General features: G+C 46.8%; 4 protein-coding genes and 1 non-coding gene across 9 annotated transcripts; 2 read left to right on the top strand and 3 right to left on the bottom strand.

The window, feature by feature from the left end:
* Positions 1-139: 139 nt before the first annotated feature.
* Positions 140-2,679, top strand: LOC133144063 (tRNA selenocysteine 1-associated protein 1-like). 4 transcript variants are annotated; one of them, XM_061266449.1, is made up of 9 exons: positions 142-347; positions 686-802; positions 871-985; positions 1,057-1,106; positions 1,201-1,332; positions 1,417-1,533; positions 1,833-2,031; positions 2,119-2,149; positions 2,220-2,679. In XM_061266449.1, the coding sequence occupies exons 2-9, from the start codon at positions 717-719 to the stop codon at positions 2,375-2,377; spliced, it is 888 nt and encodes a 295-aa protein (XP_061122433.1). In that variant the 5' UTR covers positions 142-347; positions 686-716; the 3' UTR covers positions 2,378-2,679. The 4 variants fall into 4 exon arrangements, with proteins under 4 accessions (XP_061122434.1, XP_061122435.1, XP_061122433.1 ...); XM_061266448.1 differs by having other exon boundaries at positions 143-347; positions 705-802; XM_061266450.1 differs by lacking the exon at positions 1,417-1,533 and having other exon boundaries at positions 140-347; positions 705-802.
* Positions 2,680-3,278: 599 nt separating this feature from the next.
* LOC133145034 (U11 spliceosomal RNA) lies at positions 3,279-3,414 on the bottom strand. Its single transcript, XR_009710808.1, has one exon. It is a non-coding gene; the product is annotated as a U11 spliceosomal RNA (small nuclear RNA).
* Positions 3,415-5,250: 1,836 nt separating this feature from the next.
* On the top strand, positions 5,251-13,569 carry LOC133144564 (homeobox protein MOX-2-like). The gene is made up of 3 exons (XM_061267365.1): positions 5,251-5,650; positions 6,676-6,839; positions 6,924-13,569. Exons 1-3 carry the CDS (start codon positions 5,386-5,388, stop codon positions 7,155-7,157), a joined length of 663 nt encoding a protein of 220 aa, XP_061123349.1. The 5' UTR covers positions 5,251-5,385; the 3' UTR covers positions 7,158-13,569.
* On the bottom strand, positions 10,458-12,902 carry LOC133144562 (ADP-ribosylation factor-like protein 4A). The gene is made up of 2 exons (XM_061267364.1): positions 12,694-12,902; positions 10,458-11,981 (listed from the first exon to the last, which is right to left on the bottom strand). Exon 2 carries the CDS (start codon positions 11,930-11,932, stop codon positions 11,333-11,335), a length of 600 nt encoding a protein of 199 aa, XP_061123348.1. The 5' UTR covers positions 11,933-11,981; positions 12,694-12,902; the 3' UTR covers positions 10,458-11,332.
* On the bottom strand, positions 13,239-17,229 carry LOC133144561 (transmembrane protein 106B-like). 2 transcript variants are annotated; one of them, XM_061267362.1, is made up of 9 exons: positions 17,094-17,177; positions 16,743-16,801; positions 16,410-16,595; positions 15,474-15,537; positions 15,033-15,192; positions 14,758-14,898; positions 14,619-14,668; positions 14,337-14,390; positions 13,239-14,270 (listed from the first exon to the last, which is right to left on the bottom strand). In XM_061267362.1, exons 3-9 carry the CDS (start codon positions 16,585-16,587, stop codon positions 14,135-14,137), a joined length of 783 nt encoding a protein of 260 aa, XP_061123346.1. In that variant the 5' UTR covers positions 16,588-16,595; positions 16,743-16,801; positions 17,094-17,177; the 3' UTR covers positions 13,239-14,134. The 2 variants fall into 2 exon arrangements, with proteins under 2 accessions (XP_061123346.1, XP_061123347.1); XM_061267363.1 differs by lacking the exon at positions 16,743-16,801 and having other exon boundaries at positions 17,094-17,229.
* Between the last annotated feature and the right edge of the window lie 357 nt (positions 17,230-17,586).

The raw sequence follows: 17,586 nt of genomic DNA, 5'->3' as shown, positions 1-17,586 counted from the left end.
CTTTTCAAATGAACTCGAGTGGTGGAAGGAAGTCTTCACAGACTGCCAAATGCTTTTGTAGTTTTTGTACAGTAGGTGGCACTACGCGACCAAAGTGTGTTAGGCCAGATCAAAAGAAGAAGAGGAAGAAGAAGAAGAAGAAGAAGGAGCGGGCCGAGTCAGGCATTTCCGGCACGTTGACTGACGTCGACTCGTTCTGCTGGCGATGCTAGCACGTCTGCGCTAGCGCGCCTTCTTGTTAGCATGTGGCCGCTAATACGTTTATTTCGAGCTTCCTTTGGCTTGTAGACTCCCGTTCCAAATTCTGCATTGTCGACCACACCATGAGTACATTATGGATGGGGAATGTAAGCTCATATCTTCTTCTTTCTTTGGAAGTATTAGAGGAGATATTGAAATGCAGCCAGATGGTCACGTTAGCTAAGCTAAACGCGGGCGCACCATGCTAGCAACAGCTAACTATGCGCCATTTAAACGATGTGTTTTGCCCACCTGACCCCTTTCTGTCGTCAATTCATCAAGTATATACGATAGCGTTGTGAATTTTCTGCATGTTTGTTTCAACTCACAATTCGCACTTTCCACGCGTTATATTCACGTCATCACCAACGTCAGCAGCTCGCACCGATACACATGACTGACTGTATGTGACCTGAGCATTGAATTGCTCGTTATCTGAATTTAGTTTCTATGCTGCTCTGTAGCTGGATGCTTATATGGACGAGAAGTTCATCACCAGAGCCTTTTCTACCATGGGTGAGCAGGCCGTCAGTGTTCGGATCATACGCAGCAAAGTTCCAGGGTGAGTGTCTAAGCTTCGTCTAGTTCTTCTTGTTCCTGGACCTGTGACTCTAATTTGCCCTTTGACAGTGCGCCACCATCCAGCAGTGCATTGGGTTATTGTTTTGTGGAAATGGCCGATGAGGCCACAGCTGAAAGGTGTCTTCGTAAAATAAACGGGAAATCTCTACCAGGAGCCAGTCCGGTATGAAGAATTGTTGGCGAGTTTCTCGTGATTTCTGATCGGATAACACATTGAACTTTTTCACCCCGCAGCCTACAAGATTCAAGTTAAACCGAGCCACTTTTGGCAAACAAGAAACCGGGTAAGTCTGAAGATTTTCAAGTGGCCTACCTACGATCGCTGAGATGTATTTGGTTGTTGGCACGTCATCGTTGATCCCGTTTCATCTCTTGTAGTCAGATGTATTCTTTGTTTGTGGGAGATCTCACTCCGGAGGTCGACGATGGAATGTTGTACGAGTTCTTCTACAATCGATTCCCTTCCTGTCGGGGAGGAAAAGTGGTGCTGGACAGTATGGGAAACTCCAAGTCAGTCCAAAATGTCAAATGTGTGTTCGAAAAAAAGAGAGAAAAAAGAAAAGGGAGATTGAGACGTTGCGTGTTTTGCTCTAGGGGTTGCGGCTTTGTCCAGTTCCCCGACGAGCGCTTGCAGAAACGCGCGCTTGATGAGTGTCAAGGAGCTGTGGGATTGGGGGGTAAACCCCTGCGACTCAGCTTGGCAGCCAGCAAGTACGTTTGTTTCCCAATGCTTTTTGCATGGCGTTGTTATGGAACGCAAAACGGACATCCAACAACCGGAGCAAATGGTCTTGCATTTTTTCGCCAATTGCTCAATCTAATCCGCAGCATTAGTTCAAGTCATTGGATTGGTTTTCCCAAATGGTTCAGTCACCACTCCACACGATTGCCAACTTGGCAGAAATGTAACACATTTGAGTCGGTCTCCTTCTGCCCCTAATGACATTTGTCAACAAGTATTTCGTACCCCAATCGTATTTACCGACACGTGCGGTCGTCTGTGCCTGCAGTTTAAGGAACAGACCCATGCAGCCCGAGACCAAAGCGTGGCCGACAGGCACCGGCTACACGCCACCGTACGACCAGTACAGCCAGTACCAGCAGCAGGCCTACCCTAACTATTACTCCTCCTGGGGCTACGATCAGACGGCAGCAACGTACGGCTACACGTACCCGCAGTACGATTACTCGCAGTATGCCCAATCGCAGGTAAGCTCTCCTTTCCGTTTTTGGAATCCGACGTGCCTGTTTTGTAAATAGCAATTCTGACTGAATGCTTTTTTTCCCTCTTTCCAGGAAATCGATCTTCAGGATGATGGACTGGAAGGTTTGTTCAGATCCATCACGCTCAAATGACTGTCGTGGTGTGTTTCAGTCAGAAAGTGTCTGTGTTGCAGATCCATCAGCAGAGCTGGATGTGGTGGAAACAAACAAAAGGTTCTTCCAGAATAGCGAAGAACTGTATGATGCTCTCATTGACTGTCAGTGGAAATCAGCAGAGTTCTCGGCAGAACAGGACGAACTGATGCTAACCATACCGGACCCACTTTCCTAGTCGAACCGGAGGCAGTCAGTCGCTTCATGACCGTTTATTTACAGACATGTGCTAGAGCATTGACAGTATGGACTTGATTTAGAAATCGCAAGGCATACTTGTTCTCAGTCAAGTGGGCGAAGCGGATCATTTTGTTCGGACAAAAATGCTTCTTTTTCTTCCCTATTCAAGTTGTGTCGAAGGTTTTTGCCAACAAATTTAAGCTTGATGTTAAAGGACATCATTGAGAAATTGACATCTGTTGCATGTGTTTTTTTTGATGTGTTTTTCATTCTTCTGTCTTCAATAAATTTCTAATTGAACTGGTTTCTCTTGTCTTATATCTGCCATCAAACGTCTTCAGGAATGTTCAATTCAGATGAGGGATTCTCGTGCTTTGTTCAAGTCTGCAGTGCTAAACATGAACACATTTCAATCTTGATGAGATCTTCTCTTTCACTATCTACCAAAGACTCTAAAAATGGGAGCCATTGCCTCCCTGCTTGGCACTCAGCATGAAGGCTTGGAATTGGGGGGTTAGATCACCAAATGATTCCCCAGCGCGGCGGCCCCGCTGCTCCCCTCTCTCCCAGGGGATGGATCCAAATCACGCGGGGATGGGTTCAATGCAGAGGACAAATTTCATCACACCCAGATGTGTGCGCGTGACCATCATTGGGACTTAACTTTTAAATGATTCCCCAGCGCGGCGGCGGCGGCGGCCCCGCTGCTGCTCACTGCCCCCCTCTCCCCCAGGGGATGGATCCAAATCACACGGGGACGGCTTCAATGCAGAGGACAAATTTCACCACACCCAGATGTGTGCGCGTGACCATCATTGGGACTGTAACTGATGTGACATAGCGCAGCAGCGTTGCGGGCATGCAAGACCGTTTTGAATTATTCGTTTGACACCATGAAGCGGGACACCGGAACAATCGGTTACCAGTTTTCCCAGTAGCAAAAATTGTGCTTCCGAAATCTCTTGATTTAGATTCCGCGGACAACTCCCAATTAAGCTCGTCGTCCGAAACACTGACGTTGTTGAAGCCCTTTTTAACGCTCAATGGGTTGCAGTTATTCTATGTTCAGTAGTAAAACGTTTCTCTATGGCGGTGTCACAGTCTTGGCAAAAGTTGGTAAATCATATTTAAAATTGTATAAAAGTGTTTGTAGTATTATTAATATTAAGACGGAGATGACAAAGTTCACAGTGGTTGCGGTTGTGTTAATATGTGACTGTATTTGGAGGCTGGAAAAATGCTGCGTATTGCATTGTGGGTACCCTGGTTCTTGGTTTTGATTGGTTACCTTTGCGACTCTGCTCCAAAAGGAGTCCGTTGATTGGTTAGTGATACATTGGCGAGTACGCCGGCCAAAGAACCTGGAAAAGAGATGGATATCTTGACATTTGACAAGAAAATGGAATAGGATAACAGGAGTTGAGCCTAGCCCCGTCTCATATCATGGAAAGAAAATCCACTTTTCTAGCATTTAAATACGTTTTATTGTGGACTTGGAGTCTCGGTAGAAAAGTTGAATGTATCCCTCCCGAAGTTGTAGAGATGGCGTTGTCATCTTCTGGGGTATACTTTTTACGCCGTTTACTTTGATCCCTTTTCATCTGTTACCTTGGTTTATCTATCATGTCACGGTCATTGGGGGCGGTGGCGCTACTAAACAACATAATGGGTAATGGGTGCGGCCAAACGGTTTCGCAAATCCGCCATCTTATTTTTACTCGGAGAGAATTTTGTTGTCCAAACGACATCAAGGATGCAGAAGTGGAGAAATGTTCCGTTGTTGGATGCAATGATGCACGCCACTCAGCATCAGACCCTCAAAGACGTGCCTGGTTGATTTCATTGTTCAGGTCCTGCTTGCCTGAAACGGCGGAGGCAGTAAAGCGGCCGGCGGTAAGCATACGAGCTTCATATTATTGTGTGTCAATGATGCCCTCGTTTTCATAGCATTAGCATGAGTCTTTTTGTTGATTTAAGCGCTGTGCGCTCCATGTTTTCACTGGAGTGGTTGTATCCGATGAATTGCATTGAAGGTGCTGTTTTATTCTTGGAGAAAACAATGTGTCAAATGCATTCGTTAGCCTATCGCTAACGTTAGCGTTATCTTACTGCTCGACTTGACTGCTGTGCTTGTGTTCATTAACATTCGAGGGGATTTAGTTTGTTAGTACGTGTTATGTATGGTTGGATGGACAAGTCTTCTGCTGTTGACACGTTTAAATCAGTCCAAAAGTAAACGCCTCCTGCACTAAAAAAAAAAACTACAAATATGGCCAACCGGAAAGGGAGACGGCGCACACCTTGCGGGCCGGAGGATGCGGGGTGTCAAGTGTCTCATTTGCATTTAAAGTGACCGCACCAAAACATACGTGCCACTGTGTTAGTCCCTGTTGGCCCTTACATTTTCGTTTGTTTTTTTCTTTTTTTTTTAGAATCAATACATTTGGATTTTTTGAGTACACCTTGCCCTCTTGCTTAATATGCTATAATATAACCAAATCAAATCATATAACAATATAATTCTAGCTCACCTCCCGCACGGTGAACTCGGATTAGATTGTGAGCGGCGAGCATGGTTGGGATTTATTGCGTATTGTTAAATATATGGTCAGCCTCCATCTCAGGTTACAACTCGTATGCAATATTCTCCTCTGCCGCCGCCGCCGCCGCCGCCACCGCCTCCTCCTCTCGTCATCATCCCCCTCTCCCTCTTCTCTCCAGCGCAAGTTTTGCTGAAGTACTCTTGGCCTTTGGGACTCTAGTGTGCCTCTTTACTTCTGTCGATTTTCAAGCTGGCCATTCATTTTTCAAAGCCGTTATTGAACTGGATTGATTCTGTGTGGAATTTGAAGATCATCGTAGGCAGCCCCCATCCCCAGGTTCTTTGTTGGAACATCCGTGGAGAGCGGCTGGTTTCCTCCAGCAGGCTGGAGTGAGGCTTCGGTGGCGTGCTCCCACCGTAGATCGTTCTCTTTTGGCTTGTTTACGCAGCCCTCACGTCCAGCCATGAAGCGGTTGCCTCAACGCGGGCACAATAAGCTGCTCTCACCTCACCAAGAAGGAGAGGACAATGAGCTGCTGCTTCACCATACAGCTCTCCTTGCCCAACAGCCGGAAGAAAATGACTCTGGGCAGCTTCGCTCTCCTCAGAATGGCAAGGGTTTGCCGCCACTTGAGAAGAGCGCTTTGGAATTGCGCTCCGGGGATTTCAATTTATCCGGCGGGGAGCCGACGGGAACGTCCAGCCAGAAGAATCTGTCATCGGACAAAGGTAAGCCCAAAGTTATTTGTGTTTGGTTCACAGTAAGAGATGCTGTTTAGCTCTACCGCTTATCTTTTTTATGAGAGGATGATTGATTTGAAGAGGTTTCCCCTCACAAAAGTTTGTTACCATCCACCGGAGGAAGCCTCGGGCTGTGCATGAAATGAAAAGAATTGGCGTGTGGTGGCTCTTTTTGCAAGTAGTATAGAAAGAAAAAGAAAGTTGACCAATTGTTCATCAACATTTGCAAAGTGGGTCTTTTTGTGTAGTCAAGTTCAAGTCGTTTCATGCTGTTGCGTGACCTCCAAATGAAGTTACTACTCATTGGCAGCACGTCCGTATTTCCAGACGCAAAGTCTTCCACAGAATGTTTTTTTTTTTTCTTTAAAAGCCAGAACTTGGCGCCTTTCATCGACAAAATAGGGGGGTCATGACCCTGGCCGGCATCCCAAGGCTGTCAGTTCATCCTCACGTTCTGCAGGAGCCTGGTCATTGAATCAGGTGTGTTGAACGAGGGAAACTTGGAAAACATGTCGGAATGCGCCCCCACACCCCTGCTTTAAATCGGTTAGCAACACTGACAAACGCTTTTGGGGCTCATGCCATGTGGAGAATTTTCGGATTCCCATGGTGCTGGCCACTTTCAATCAACTCATTTTGCAGATTGTTCTTTAGATGATCTATTATTGTTCCTCTTTTGCTAAGTTCTTTCTCAGCTACTGTGACTTTGGAAACCAAACCTAATGCAAACAATTGACGTCATTTTGAGTGGCTACAAGTAAGCCGAACATTCTTCTATTCTCAACAATCATCAAATGCTAAGATAGAACTCACTCTACCAACCCACCAACCCACTCACTCACTCACTCACTCACTCACTCACTCACTCACTCACTCACTCACTCACTCACTCACTCACTCACTCACTCACTCACTCACTCACTCACTCACTCACTCACTCACTCACTCACTCACTCACTCACTCACTCCCTTTTTGGGAGACTGAGTGGAATAGGTCCTGCTTTTCATTTCAGAGTCCCAAGACGGGGGCTGTAAGTCAGAGAAGGCCAGAAAGCAACGCACAGCCTTCACAAAAGAGCAGATTTGGGAACTGGAGTCCGAGTTTGCGCAGCACAACTATTTGACCAGACTGAGACGCTACGAAATAGCCGTCAACCTGGAGCTGACGGAACGACAAGTACGCCGCTCCCCGTGACATGAGTTAGGAAACACATTCCAATCCATTTTGGCGCAATTCAGCGATGATTTCTTTTGGTGACAGGTGAAGGTGTGGTTTCAGAACAGGAGGATGAAGTGGAAACGCCTGAAAAGTGGTCAACAGGGGGCGCAAGCGCTGGAGAGAGAACTGCAAAATGTCCAGAAAGGCAGATTGTTGCCATCGGAGATTTGCAGTATTGAAGGACTGCCACGCTGGGCCAGCTCACCCCAAACCCCGAGTGATGAGCAAGAAGACAGCCCAGACAGCGACCTGAGCTCAGAACATCCTTCCCTATGACCTTGTTTGCCTTGTCACTCACACCCAGCAAGCTGGCAAATATTTAGGGCGCTGTATTCTCTATATTTGTTCTATTTTCTGATATTGCTGGCTGCATTCATCAGATATTTATTTCTCTTCTGTTCTGTGTTCTGGTGAGCCTTGGCTGATCCAGCTGGAGTGGTTCATTTTTTAAAATTTTTTTCTTCTTCCCCTACTTTGCTCCGGAAATAAAAAATGGAAGATCAATACCCATAGAAACAAACAGAGCAGCATGACGAGAAACACTCGGACAAGACGCCCGCCCGGGTGGAGAGAGCAGAGCTCACGGACCTCATCTTCTGTCCTCGGACTGGGTGCGTAGAAGAAAGAAGAAAAGTAGTCAGAATCCTGGCGTTTTGGAATACGCCGCTTATGATGTCATCCGATCCTGGATGAACTTTGACCCAAATTGGAGCAATTTCTCTGGAGCAGGACGGGCCATGCTGTCATGGCAGCACACGGTGCCAAGATCAACTGGGCCAGCCAGCTCAAGACTTTTCCACGCTTTGGCCCGTGTATGCCCCTCCCTCATACGCTCCACTTTTCCCATTCAATTTGGAATAAGAGCGAGCGAGTGAGCAAGTGAGTGAGTGCAAAGCCAAGCATTCCGCCGTACCATGCCACTTTCCCCCTGGCTAAAGTGCTGGCAGGAAGAAGAACGTACGTATTGTGTGAAAGCTGCTTTGCTTGAACTTTTCGAGTATGGCTTGATCCCTGCAGTTTGTACTTTGACCCTCCGGCAAGCTGGCGAAGGACAGCAAACGTGCACATATGATTTTGTGTAACTCTGACATGAATACAGAACGTATCAGTCAAAAGAGACAGCCCTAGCTCCCTCCCTCCCTCGTACGTACGGGCGGACAGCTTTCCAGGGAGCTTCAAAAGAAAGATGACGTGAGGTGCATTACAAGTGGCTCCAGCGCTCCAACAAGGATTTACCAGCAGAAGTGGCCAGAAACAAGAAGAAGAACTGAGTGAGATGGCACGGAAATGGGAAAAGCTGCCACATCTGCCTTTGAGCTCTTCCAAAGCTGTGTGAAAATGCCAAAACAACATTTACATATTTGTGTTTTGGCTTTTTTTTTTTTTTTTTTTTACACATTTCTTTGGGCGTGGGTCTGCATGCGCTAATGGTGGTGGCTAAGGTTATATGCTGGACAACAGGTCGCGCTTGCTTGGCTTTTAATCTTCAACGGTGCAGCACAGTCATGCTGCTGGACGAGGACGAGCTATTTTGGTGAGGCCAATAGAAAGTTTACATTGGAGCGCCTAGAAAGTGTGTTCATGATAACAAATGAAGATGCCAAAAAGGAGGAAATGCTGGAGAGCTGCTGGAGAGTACGCGTGAAGCATGTACACAAATGTGACCTACATTGGGCCTCTCCAGGGACACTGTTGCTATGGAGTGTAGAAAGGAGGGAGAGAGGGAGGGAGGGAGGGAGAAAAGGAGGGTGTGAAACACAAGCGCTCTTGTACCTGCTGAGCAAAAGCTAAAAAGGAGAGGCATCTCGCTCTCTCTCTCTCGTTTACCCATCACCAGAGCAGGGGGAAAAGAAGAAGAAGAAGAAAAAAAAAAACTTCAGAGTGCACACTCGGCATCAGAATTCCTTCCACATGCAGCCAACTTCTCTGCCAGCCACTGCACAAACCCATTGCGTCTTTTAGGCAAAGCAATTCCATTTGCCATGGCGGGAGTTTCTCTTTCACCAGCTGAGCAAATCTTCTTGTGTCAGAGGAAAGGCAACCCTGCCCAAACACCTATTGTTCTTCTCACACTGAGGTCATTAGGGAAGTTCAACGGTGTGGCAAGCAAGCAAGGAAGGAATTCTTGAGTCCAACTTGCTTTTGAGGTGGAGCAGCGTCATTCTTGCCACTACTGTTGGCCTTGCTTTTTCCCCCCAAGAGCAGACAGCATTTGATATCCCTGCAGTTCGAGAGACCCGAGTACGGATTCATTAGAGCACTCAAGAGTCGACGTTTTTCCAGGACGGAAGCAGAGCGTAACATCTCAATCTGTTGTTTCACTTCAAGACCTCCCTCCCTCCCTCCCTCCCTCCCTGCCTCCCTCCAGTAGAGAATGAAACTTGTTAGAATTGCAACCAGAGGACATCATCTTTACTTCTGAGCAGAATAAGACAAGTATGTGTTACATTGGTTGCTATAATATTGAAAAGATGAATTCAAGCAAGCAGGCAAGCGGTGTGGGCCAGGCCGGGCCACGCTGGACAAGAAGAACTTGCAGCATCTGTGCGCAACATGTGCCAAGTGACGTAACAGCTTGACAGCAAAAGTGTTTGCATTCCAATTTGCTTGGGATGCTTCCACTTGGACCTAAGCTCCCTCTTTTTGACATAAGCTGATGAAAATGCTTGTTGACGAGAAAGCAGTCGCTACAGATGTTCTCCTCAATGAAGAGAATTGAGCTCTCTCTACCTGGAAAAATCCACGCAAGCCAACGTCATGTCCATTGTTTCATACATCAGCTTGGATGGAGTACAAGTGAGGCAATCCAAATTGACGCAAGGTACCAAAGACTACTTTTCATCCTTCCTCTCTCCACTGAAACCCTTGGAGCGGTGTGCCTTGTGAAATTTGCAAGGCTTCATTTGGCCTTTTTTTCCCCGGTCTGTCTTTTCGTCCCAGCATCTCAGCTCAGCTCATTGGTGCCGTTAGTTGGGTGGGGTGGGGTGGGGTGGTTGCTTGGTTGGCAGACTGCCAGGCTCTTCTCAGGAAACCCGCTCAGGCAGGCAGGCAGGCAGGCAGGGAGGGAGCGGTTCCTCTTCCCTTATCAGCACATCCTGCCTGTCCTCTGCTGTGACAAGCACACTGTTCACACCCTTCGCAATCTCACCCTGAGGGGGGAGCTGGCTGGTCTGCCGGCCGGCCGGCCGGCAGGCTAACATTTCAGCACTTGAGTTCTTTGGAACAATAAGGATTTTGTGCTCCTCCAAATTGTGCATCTGATCCAACCTGGTTGGACAGATGATATTTTTAGTAGCGTCCGCCAAAGCGTGTGAGCCGAGGGCTCCGAAAAAGAAGGCATTGGCCTTCCTTTGTTCTGCCGCGGCACCGTATCAATCAACATTGGAGTCGATCAAATCGCTACAATATGCAAAAGCAACTTTTGAAAGGCTGTTTGGAAGAGATCAAGCGGCGCCAGCAGACAATTTGACCATTTCCATATTGCAAACTTAATACCGCTTCGAGTCATCAGTTTGGGACTTCCTCTAAACTTGGATGATCCAGATAGCCTTCCCGATAAACGAAGCAGCTGCGTCATTCATCTATCTCCATTTGCTTTATTCCAAACGCACAATATGAAATGCCCATAAATAGGATCAGATGCCCTTTTGAGGCAACACTATTGATTTCAGAAGGATTCTGTTCGAGTCCCTTTTCAAGCCATGAATGGGGCCGTTTAAAGTGCACACGATGAATTTTCAAATGGAGGCGAGGACGGACGCTCGACGAGCTGACCAAGGGATGCCAGTGCGATGAAGACGGCGGCGTCTGCCGGTCAAAAATGATGACAATCCCATTTAAGATGTCACAGTGACACTCAGCAATTCATGATATATCAAACATGTATGTGGAACAGTCATTCATCCTGACAAAAGTCACGATTGCTTTAACTTCAGTCTTAGCAAGTTTTCAGAGCTGAGGTGCAAAAAAAAAAAGCGAGCAATTTACCAAGTGATGTTAACTCTGCTAGATAGGAAAGGCCAATGTGAATCATTTCCTAACAGATATAGTAGCCTTTTGATTTGACTAGTACACCAGTAATAGCTTTCATCCTTGCTCCCAAAATATACTGCAGTGTAGTACATTTGATTGTGCCCCTAATCTGTATCCTGCAAGCAGGCAGGCAGGCAGGCAGGCAGGCAAGCAAGCTTTGGTCTAGTCCAACTATGTTGTATGCAGTTGATTGTTTTGGCAGCATAAGGTTGGCAGTGAACTCTGCATTCTTTGATTTGTTTGCAACAGGAAGTTTGATTGTCTGTCCCCACTTTTCGGTAGCATTCAATGTCCATAGGGCAGAACGGATCCATCCGATGGTCCTCTAACGCTCAGTGACCTGAACAAACATCCCAGGACGGTGGGAAAAAGCTCCTTTGAGGGACGCAGCTCCTACTAGCGGCGCTGGATTTGCCACATCATCTCTTCCTCTTCTTCTTCTGTTGTCGCAGCAACTTGCGCCTCTTTGCGATCATGCCGTGCAGTTTGGCCAGGCCTTCGGGCAGGCCCTCGCCGATGATAGCGCAAGCCGGCTGCAGGTGCCAGGGCGTGGCGGCGCTAAGCTCGCCCAGAGCCAACATCTTCTCCGTCTCCGTCACGGTCAGCGAGTTCCTCAAGTCCTGCTTATTGGCCACAACCAGCACGGGCACGCCTTGGTTCTCCGCCAGCCGGGTGATCTTGTGCAGTTCCGTCTTGGCCTCCTCCATGCGCTCGGCGTCCGCAGAGTCCACCACAAACACCATGCCGTCGGCGCAGCGGGTGTAGGAACGCCACAGAGGTCGAAGCTTCTCCTGACCTCCGACGTCCCAGAAGTGAAAGGACGCTGTCCGCCGGCTCTCCCCGAGCGAGGCTTTTATCTTCTCGCTGTTGAAACCCTTGGTCGGGACAGTGTTGACAAACTCGTCGAATCGCAGCCGATATAGCACCGTGGTCTTGCCGGCGCAATCCAATCCCACGATGACAATGTGTAGAGGCTGGAAGGGCGAGAGGCAGGTGAATTCCGAGAATCCGTTCCCCATCTTGCTAGCTCACTTAGTATTCAGGAGCCTGCGTTTATTCTGCAGCAGCCTGGGGGGAGGGGGGGTGCATAATGAGTCAAAGCATACAAACACCTCGCACCTTGGTGATTCACACAAAGACTCGAGCCTCCACAGGTGTGTATCTGCATTTCCTCCCTCACACAGATGAATGAGGAGAGGAATACAACAGCAGCCCGTTTGATACGCTCATTTCTTTTTCGAGGGCGAAACGAAAAACAAAGGCTTTAGATCGGTCCCTAAAAGGTTGGGAGATCCGAGAATGCGGAGGAACTTTCACATACGGTGCCCGGCGCCAACTTCCGGTCAAGGGGGAAACTGGAAAAAAAGATCACAATCTGAAAAAACAAGAGTTGAACTCGAAAAAAAGGTGTGAGTCTGAAAATATTAAACAAGCAACTGAAAAAAAAATCTCTGGGGAAAATACGTTTATTTTCAGTTTCAAGTTGTTTGTTTTTAAAGTACAAAACTTTTGACCCCAATCTACCTCCACACATTTATGCCTGAAATATTGAATGTGACTTCGAGTTTTAGGTGAGGAAAGGGCGTGATTTTCTCGCCTCTCTTTCCCACAAGTTGGTAGTAAAAGTTAATCAATAAAACCATGTCAAAATCTCCAGTAGGCTATGTCACAACTAATAAACAAGGCTGCAAAAAAGATGGAGAACAGGTCCCCTCATTAATAATGTTATTTTGACGGCAGGTACAATACAAGGGTTTTCAAATTTGGGAGAAAAACTTACATTGTTAGGCCATTCTTAATTAGTCGCTGACGCTCCTGTAGAATTCCCTCTCCACGCATCGACGCTCTGATGGATAGCTCGATAGACGATGGATGGATGGATGGATGGATGGATGGATGGATGGTTGGATAGCTCGCTCTCCGGAGGAAAGAAACCTCCCTCCCTCCCTCCGTTCCGCGGAGACGTCATCCAAATGATTACATATGACAGTTTCCGGTCAAGAGCTTCAAACTAAAACGACTTTAAAGCTGACCGAATAAATGCGTCAGTTTCCGGTCAAGATCTTCGAACTAAAACACATTTCAAGCGGAAACGTCAAGAACTGAATAGCTATCGCGGTTTCCGGTAAAGACCTTCAAACCAAAAGTTATAACAGTAGTCTACACTCTCTCCTCCACGTTTTTTTTTTGAAGTTCACCAAAAATGCCTCACATCAATGATCAACAAGAAAATATTTGAATCTGTTTATTGAACTTCAATTCTCTAGATACAATAACACAATCACTTACAACACAATCACAAAACAAGTAAACATCCAAACTATCTTTGTGTAACGTCATTTATTTAACAACTGAAAAAATGCTCTTGAAATAAATATGTGTACATGGTCTATATATCAAATGTTTAGCAATGAAAATCTCAAGTGTTATTAGGACTGCCGTTTTTAGTGTACAAAGTAAATGATTACAAATGAATGAGCAAAAAATACAATATGAAATGATTTGAATGAATAAGATGCGCTGGTTACATTGCGTTCTTTAGCCCCCCAAAAAATCCTCTTTACAATAAAGTAGGTCAGAAGACGATTTACACTGGGCTGAAGTAGTGAAATCATTTAACGCAAAATGCACTAGTGAAATCATTGTGAAAAATAAAGCCACCGCAAAACGACCACGGTAACCAAACATGATTGAGAAGGCTCCAAATGTAGATACACAGTAGATACTGAAATTGTGTTGTACAATGTCCAGTGATGAAAGTGGCGTCAAAGAAACACTATGGTTGTCATCTTATTATTATTATCATTACTTTCTTCAGAATGGAATGCTTCCAACAAAAGGTTCTGAAGAAATGATCTTGACACCGAGTGCAATCTGGTGAAAGTGCATGAGTGTTACGATACATCGAAGCTTCATCAGGTTCTCGTTTTCTCCTCCATGTCCAGCTCAGCAGGTAAAGCCATCCCTCCCTCCCTCCATCCATCCATCTATCTTCTGTGGCGAAAAACGTGAGCTGGCACGAGTGGATGGATCGCGGGGCAATACGCCGCCGCTATCATTCAAAGTCGTAATGAATTTCTTCACAAGAGACATTGTTCACCTTTTGACAAGAAGAGTGTGAATTCTCTTTCGTTGCAAAAGTGTGATGTGAGGGTGAGGAAGAAAAGTGGCCAAGAGATACGTATGCTTCAAGTGGCGGCGGCGGTGGCGGCGGCGGCTTGTTACTCGGGATGCGGGATGCTAAAGGGCTTGCTCATTCCGCTGTTGGAAGTGGTGTTCCCCCCACAGTCCACATACTGGTACATCTCCTGTGACACTTGCTCGGCGTGGCTGAAGTATGTGGTGGTGACCGTCACTCTGGAGAGCGACAACCATGGAGACACACGTAGACAAACACCAATTGTGGAATTCAAGAGCACTTACTGCATCATGAAGACTATGTTGTGAACCTTGAGAGACTGCAGAGTACAGTACTCACTGTAAAGTTCAACAAAACAGTCACGTTAGGGACAAATCTTGTGCTGCTGCTGCTGCTGCTTGTGGTGGATTTTTCTCAGGAACAAGAGGGGGGGGGGGGGGGGGGGATGTGCGCCCCCTGGTGGCGCTTACGCCTGGTCTTTATGAGGATTCTATTTCGCCTGGGTGGATCCAAATGAGCGTCAACCATGACAATAATACTGTAAGTATATGCACGTCAACACTTACTACATGTAGCTCATCTCATCTGCAATGACAGTGGGGACCACATAGTCAATCTGACAAGAAAGAAAGAAGTGTCAGATGTTTTGGTTTTCCAAAGAAAGAGGAGTGCAATTTGTAACTTTTCACTACGTTTGTCATCTACCTGCTTCATGTCGAGAGGGCCGATGGCGGTGGTGTTAATGATACGAGATTTCCCAATCACTGTGTTGACAAACTCCACCTGAGCTGTGATGTTGGCCACCTCCACGGAGTAGTAGTTGTTGTTGGTGATGTTCAAAGTGTTCTAGAGAAGAGGCATGCAACTGGTCAACAAAGCCATCCATCCCTCCCTCCGTCCCTCCCTCCCTCCCTCCCTCCAAGCAGGCTTCCTTCCTTCCTTCCTTCCTTCCTTCCTTCCTTCCTTCCTTCCTTCTTTACCGTGATGTTCAGATAGACGCTGTGCTTCTCTTTGTCGTAGCTAACGTAAACCGACTTGACCCCGACGTATGCCACGTCGACGGATCGAGGGAAGAGGAAAAAGACAGCCAGGCTGGATAGCAGCAGGCAGACGACAACGGATGCCGTTACATACAACTTCCTGTAGGAGACACAAGACAAGTTGATGAGGCTCCAACTAAGGCTAATAAGGTATCATCGACTGGCACGCACGCGTAGAACTCATTTGCCATGTCATTGTAAAGAGGGGAGCTAGAATGTGTATTGAATGTGATCCCGTATACTCGAGCTGTGCAATGCCTGAGATTGCGCTCTCGATCCAGACCAAGTACATGGCAGCATCAAGTTCTTTGAGGTGATCTTTTAAATTGCTTGCCCTATTCAATAACATGCAAATGAAACCTTCTTGCTAACTATACATACGTCCTGCGAGGGCGAAGTCTTTGGTCGCTGTATGGAATTAATGCCACAAGTTGATTTTCCTGCCCTGCGGAAAGAAGAACGGGCAATGACGGCTAAGTGGTCTAGTGGTAGAGTGTCCGCCCTGAGACTGGAAGGTTGTGGGTTCAAACCCCGGCCGGGTCATACCAAAGACTATAAAAATGGGACCCATTGCCTCCCTGCTTGGCACTCAGCATTAAGGGTTGGAATTGGGGGGTTAGATCACCAACTGATTCCCGAGCGCGGCACCGCTGCTGCTCACTGCTCCCCTCTCCCCCAGGGGATGGATTAAAATCACACGGGGATGGGTTAAATGCAGAGGACAAATTTCACCACACCCAGGTGTGTGTGTGACGATCATTGGGACTTTAATCTTTTAATCTTTTTAATCTAATCAAAGACAATTTGGTGTCTTTTTTCCACTTTTGTGACATTTTAAGCTTGATTGCTGCAAATGAATAACTCGAGAAAAATGAACACGGCTTTGATTTTCCTGCTGCTGAAAATGAGCTTAAGATCAGGGGGGGATGCTTTGGGAGCTTAAGATCAGGGGATGCTTTGAGAATAATTGTCAATTATTTGTCTACGTGAAGCCCTTTGAGACTGCTTGTGATTTAGGGCTACACAAATAAACTTGACTTGACACAAAATACAATTTCTTAGTTGTCGAATTTGACAGACGAAAGGTGGGTGACTTGATTGGGTTGTGCTCGCATAATATGGGGCGGGGCGCAATGTGGTGATGTCATCAGGCAGGATGATTGCGTATATGTTTTGCACCTGCTGAAGAAGTAAAGGCAAATGTCGGAAAGGCAATCCCACGGCATGCTGTGCGCAATTTGGATACATTTATTGGGGAGAAATGGCAAGCGCTGCAACTAACTCAGTCTTTCCGCTCAGCTGGTTGACTTGAGTTACCTCTTGGGATCCTTCCAGTGCCCTGACATGTAGGACAAGTCACGCTGTCTCGTCCTGTAAACTCCACATATGGAAACTGGGAAACATCCCCACCCTTGCCATCTTCTGTTGGACTATCTTTGAGGCGAGAGGTGAGGCCATCCTCGTGATACATAGTCGGTTTCAGCCACTTCCCCATGGTTGCACCTGCAAATGTGAACGTCTTATGCAATATGAACAGAATTGAAATGTTGTACTTTGATCAACATCTACCTTTGACCTCGACCGTATATCAGAGGGGTTAAGGCATAGGCTAGGCAACTGTTGCAAATGGGCCAAAAGAGCTTCCCTTACCTGATGATAGTGTTTAGTCGGTACCAATGGAAACGGAACGAACCCTTTGTTAATGAAGGCTAAATGCAAAAATCAATGGTCAGACACTAATAATAACTGTCTGAAATGTGCATTCTACACTGTTGGTATGGTAACGCTCGGGCGGGTTTCTTGATAGCTGGATGCTAGCTACTAGCTCGGAAAATACTGCCTGCTGTATATCCAAGCCATCATTGGCATGATCTCATACGTTTGGCCTATATTGCCACAGTTTTACATTACGATGTCAGCTAACATCATAAACAACAAACGACACTATGAATAACTGTTGGGGAAAAATTGGAGAGTGAGATGGAGAAAAGTACCACCTACCTCTATGCGTCAGTAGCTTTGTGATTTGTTTACTAAGCACGAAACGGCCATGCGCATGCGCGAGCGCCTGCACAAGGAGGACGACCCGTCTTCGTTACTGCCATCTAGTGACGTGGAGCGTTGACTCGCAAATGGTTTATTCAGAACACACTGGATGTATGTAGATAGCCACGTCCTAATTAGGAAGGGGGGGGGGGGGGGGTGCACACTTGTGCAATCACATCCGTTCAATCGTTTGTTTCTTCTTCCTCTCGCTCTCTCTCTCTGGCATTCTTTTTCAACCTAATGTACTTCTACTTGAGTCATGAAGGTCAATCCTTTTGACACCTCTGGTCCTGCTTATGCTATTTTTGACCTACTGTATTTATTGATGAATGTTTGGGCAACTGTTGTTGTTTTAAATGTGTGTTTGACTTCTAAAACCTAATGGCCCCTCCACGCACACGCTCGCACACGCACACACTCGCACGCACACGCACACACACGCGCGCGC

Source organism: Syngnathus typhle, linkage group LG20 (assembly GCF_033458585.1).
Source record: "Syngnathus typhle isolate RoL2023-S1 ecotype Sweden linkage group LG20, RoL_Styp_1.0, whole genome shotgun sequence".
Lineage (NCBI taxonomy): Eukaryota > Metazoa > Chordata > Actinopteri > Syngnathiformes > Syngnathidae > Syngnathus > Syngnathus typhle.
This window is presented reverse-complemented; position numbering and strand designations above follow the sequence as displayed.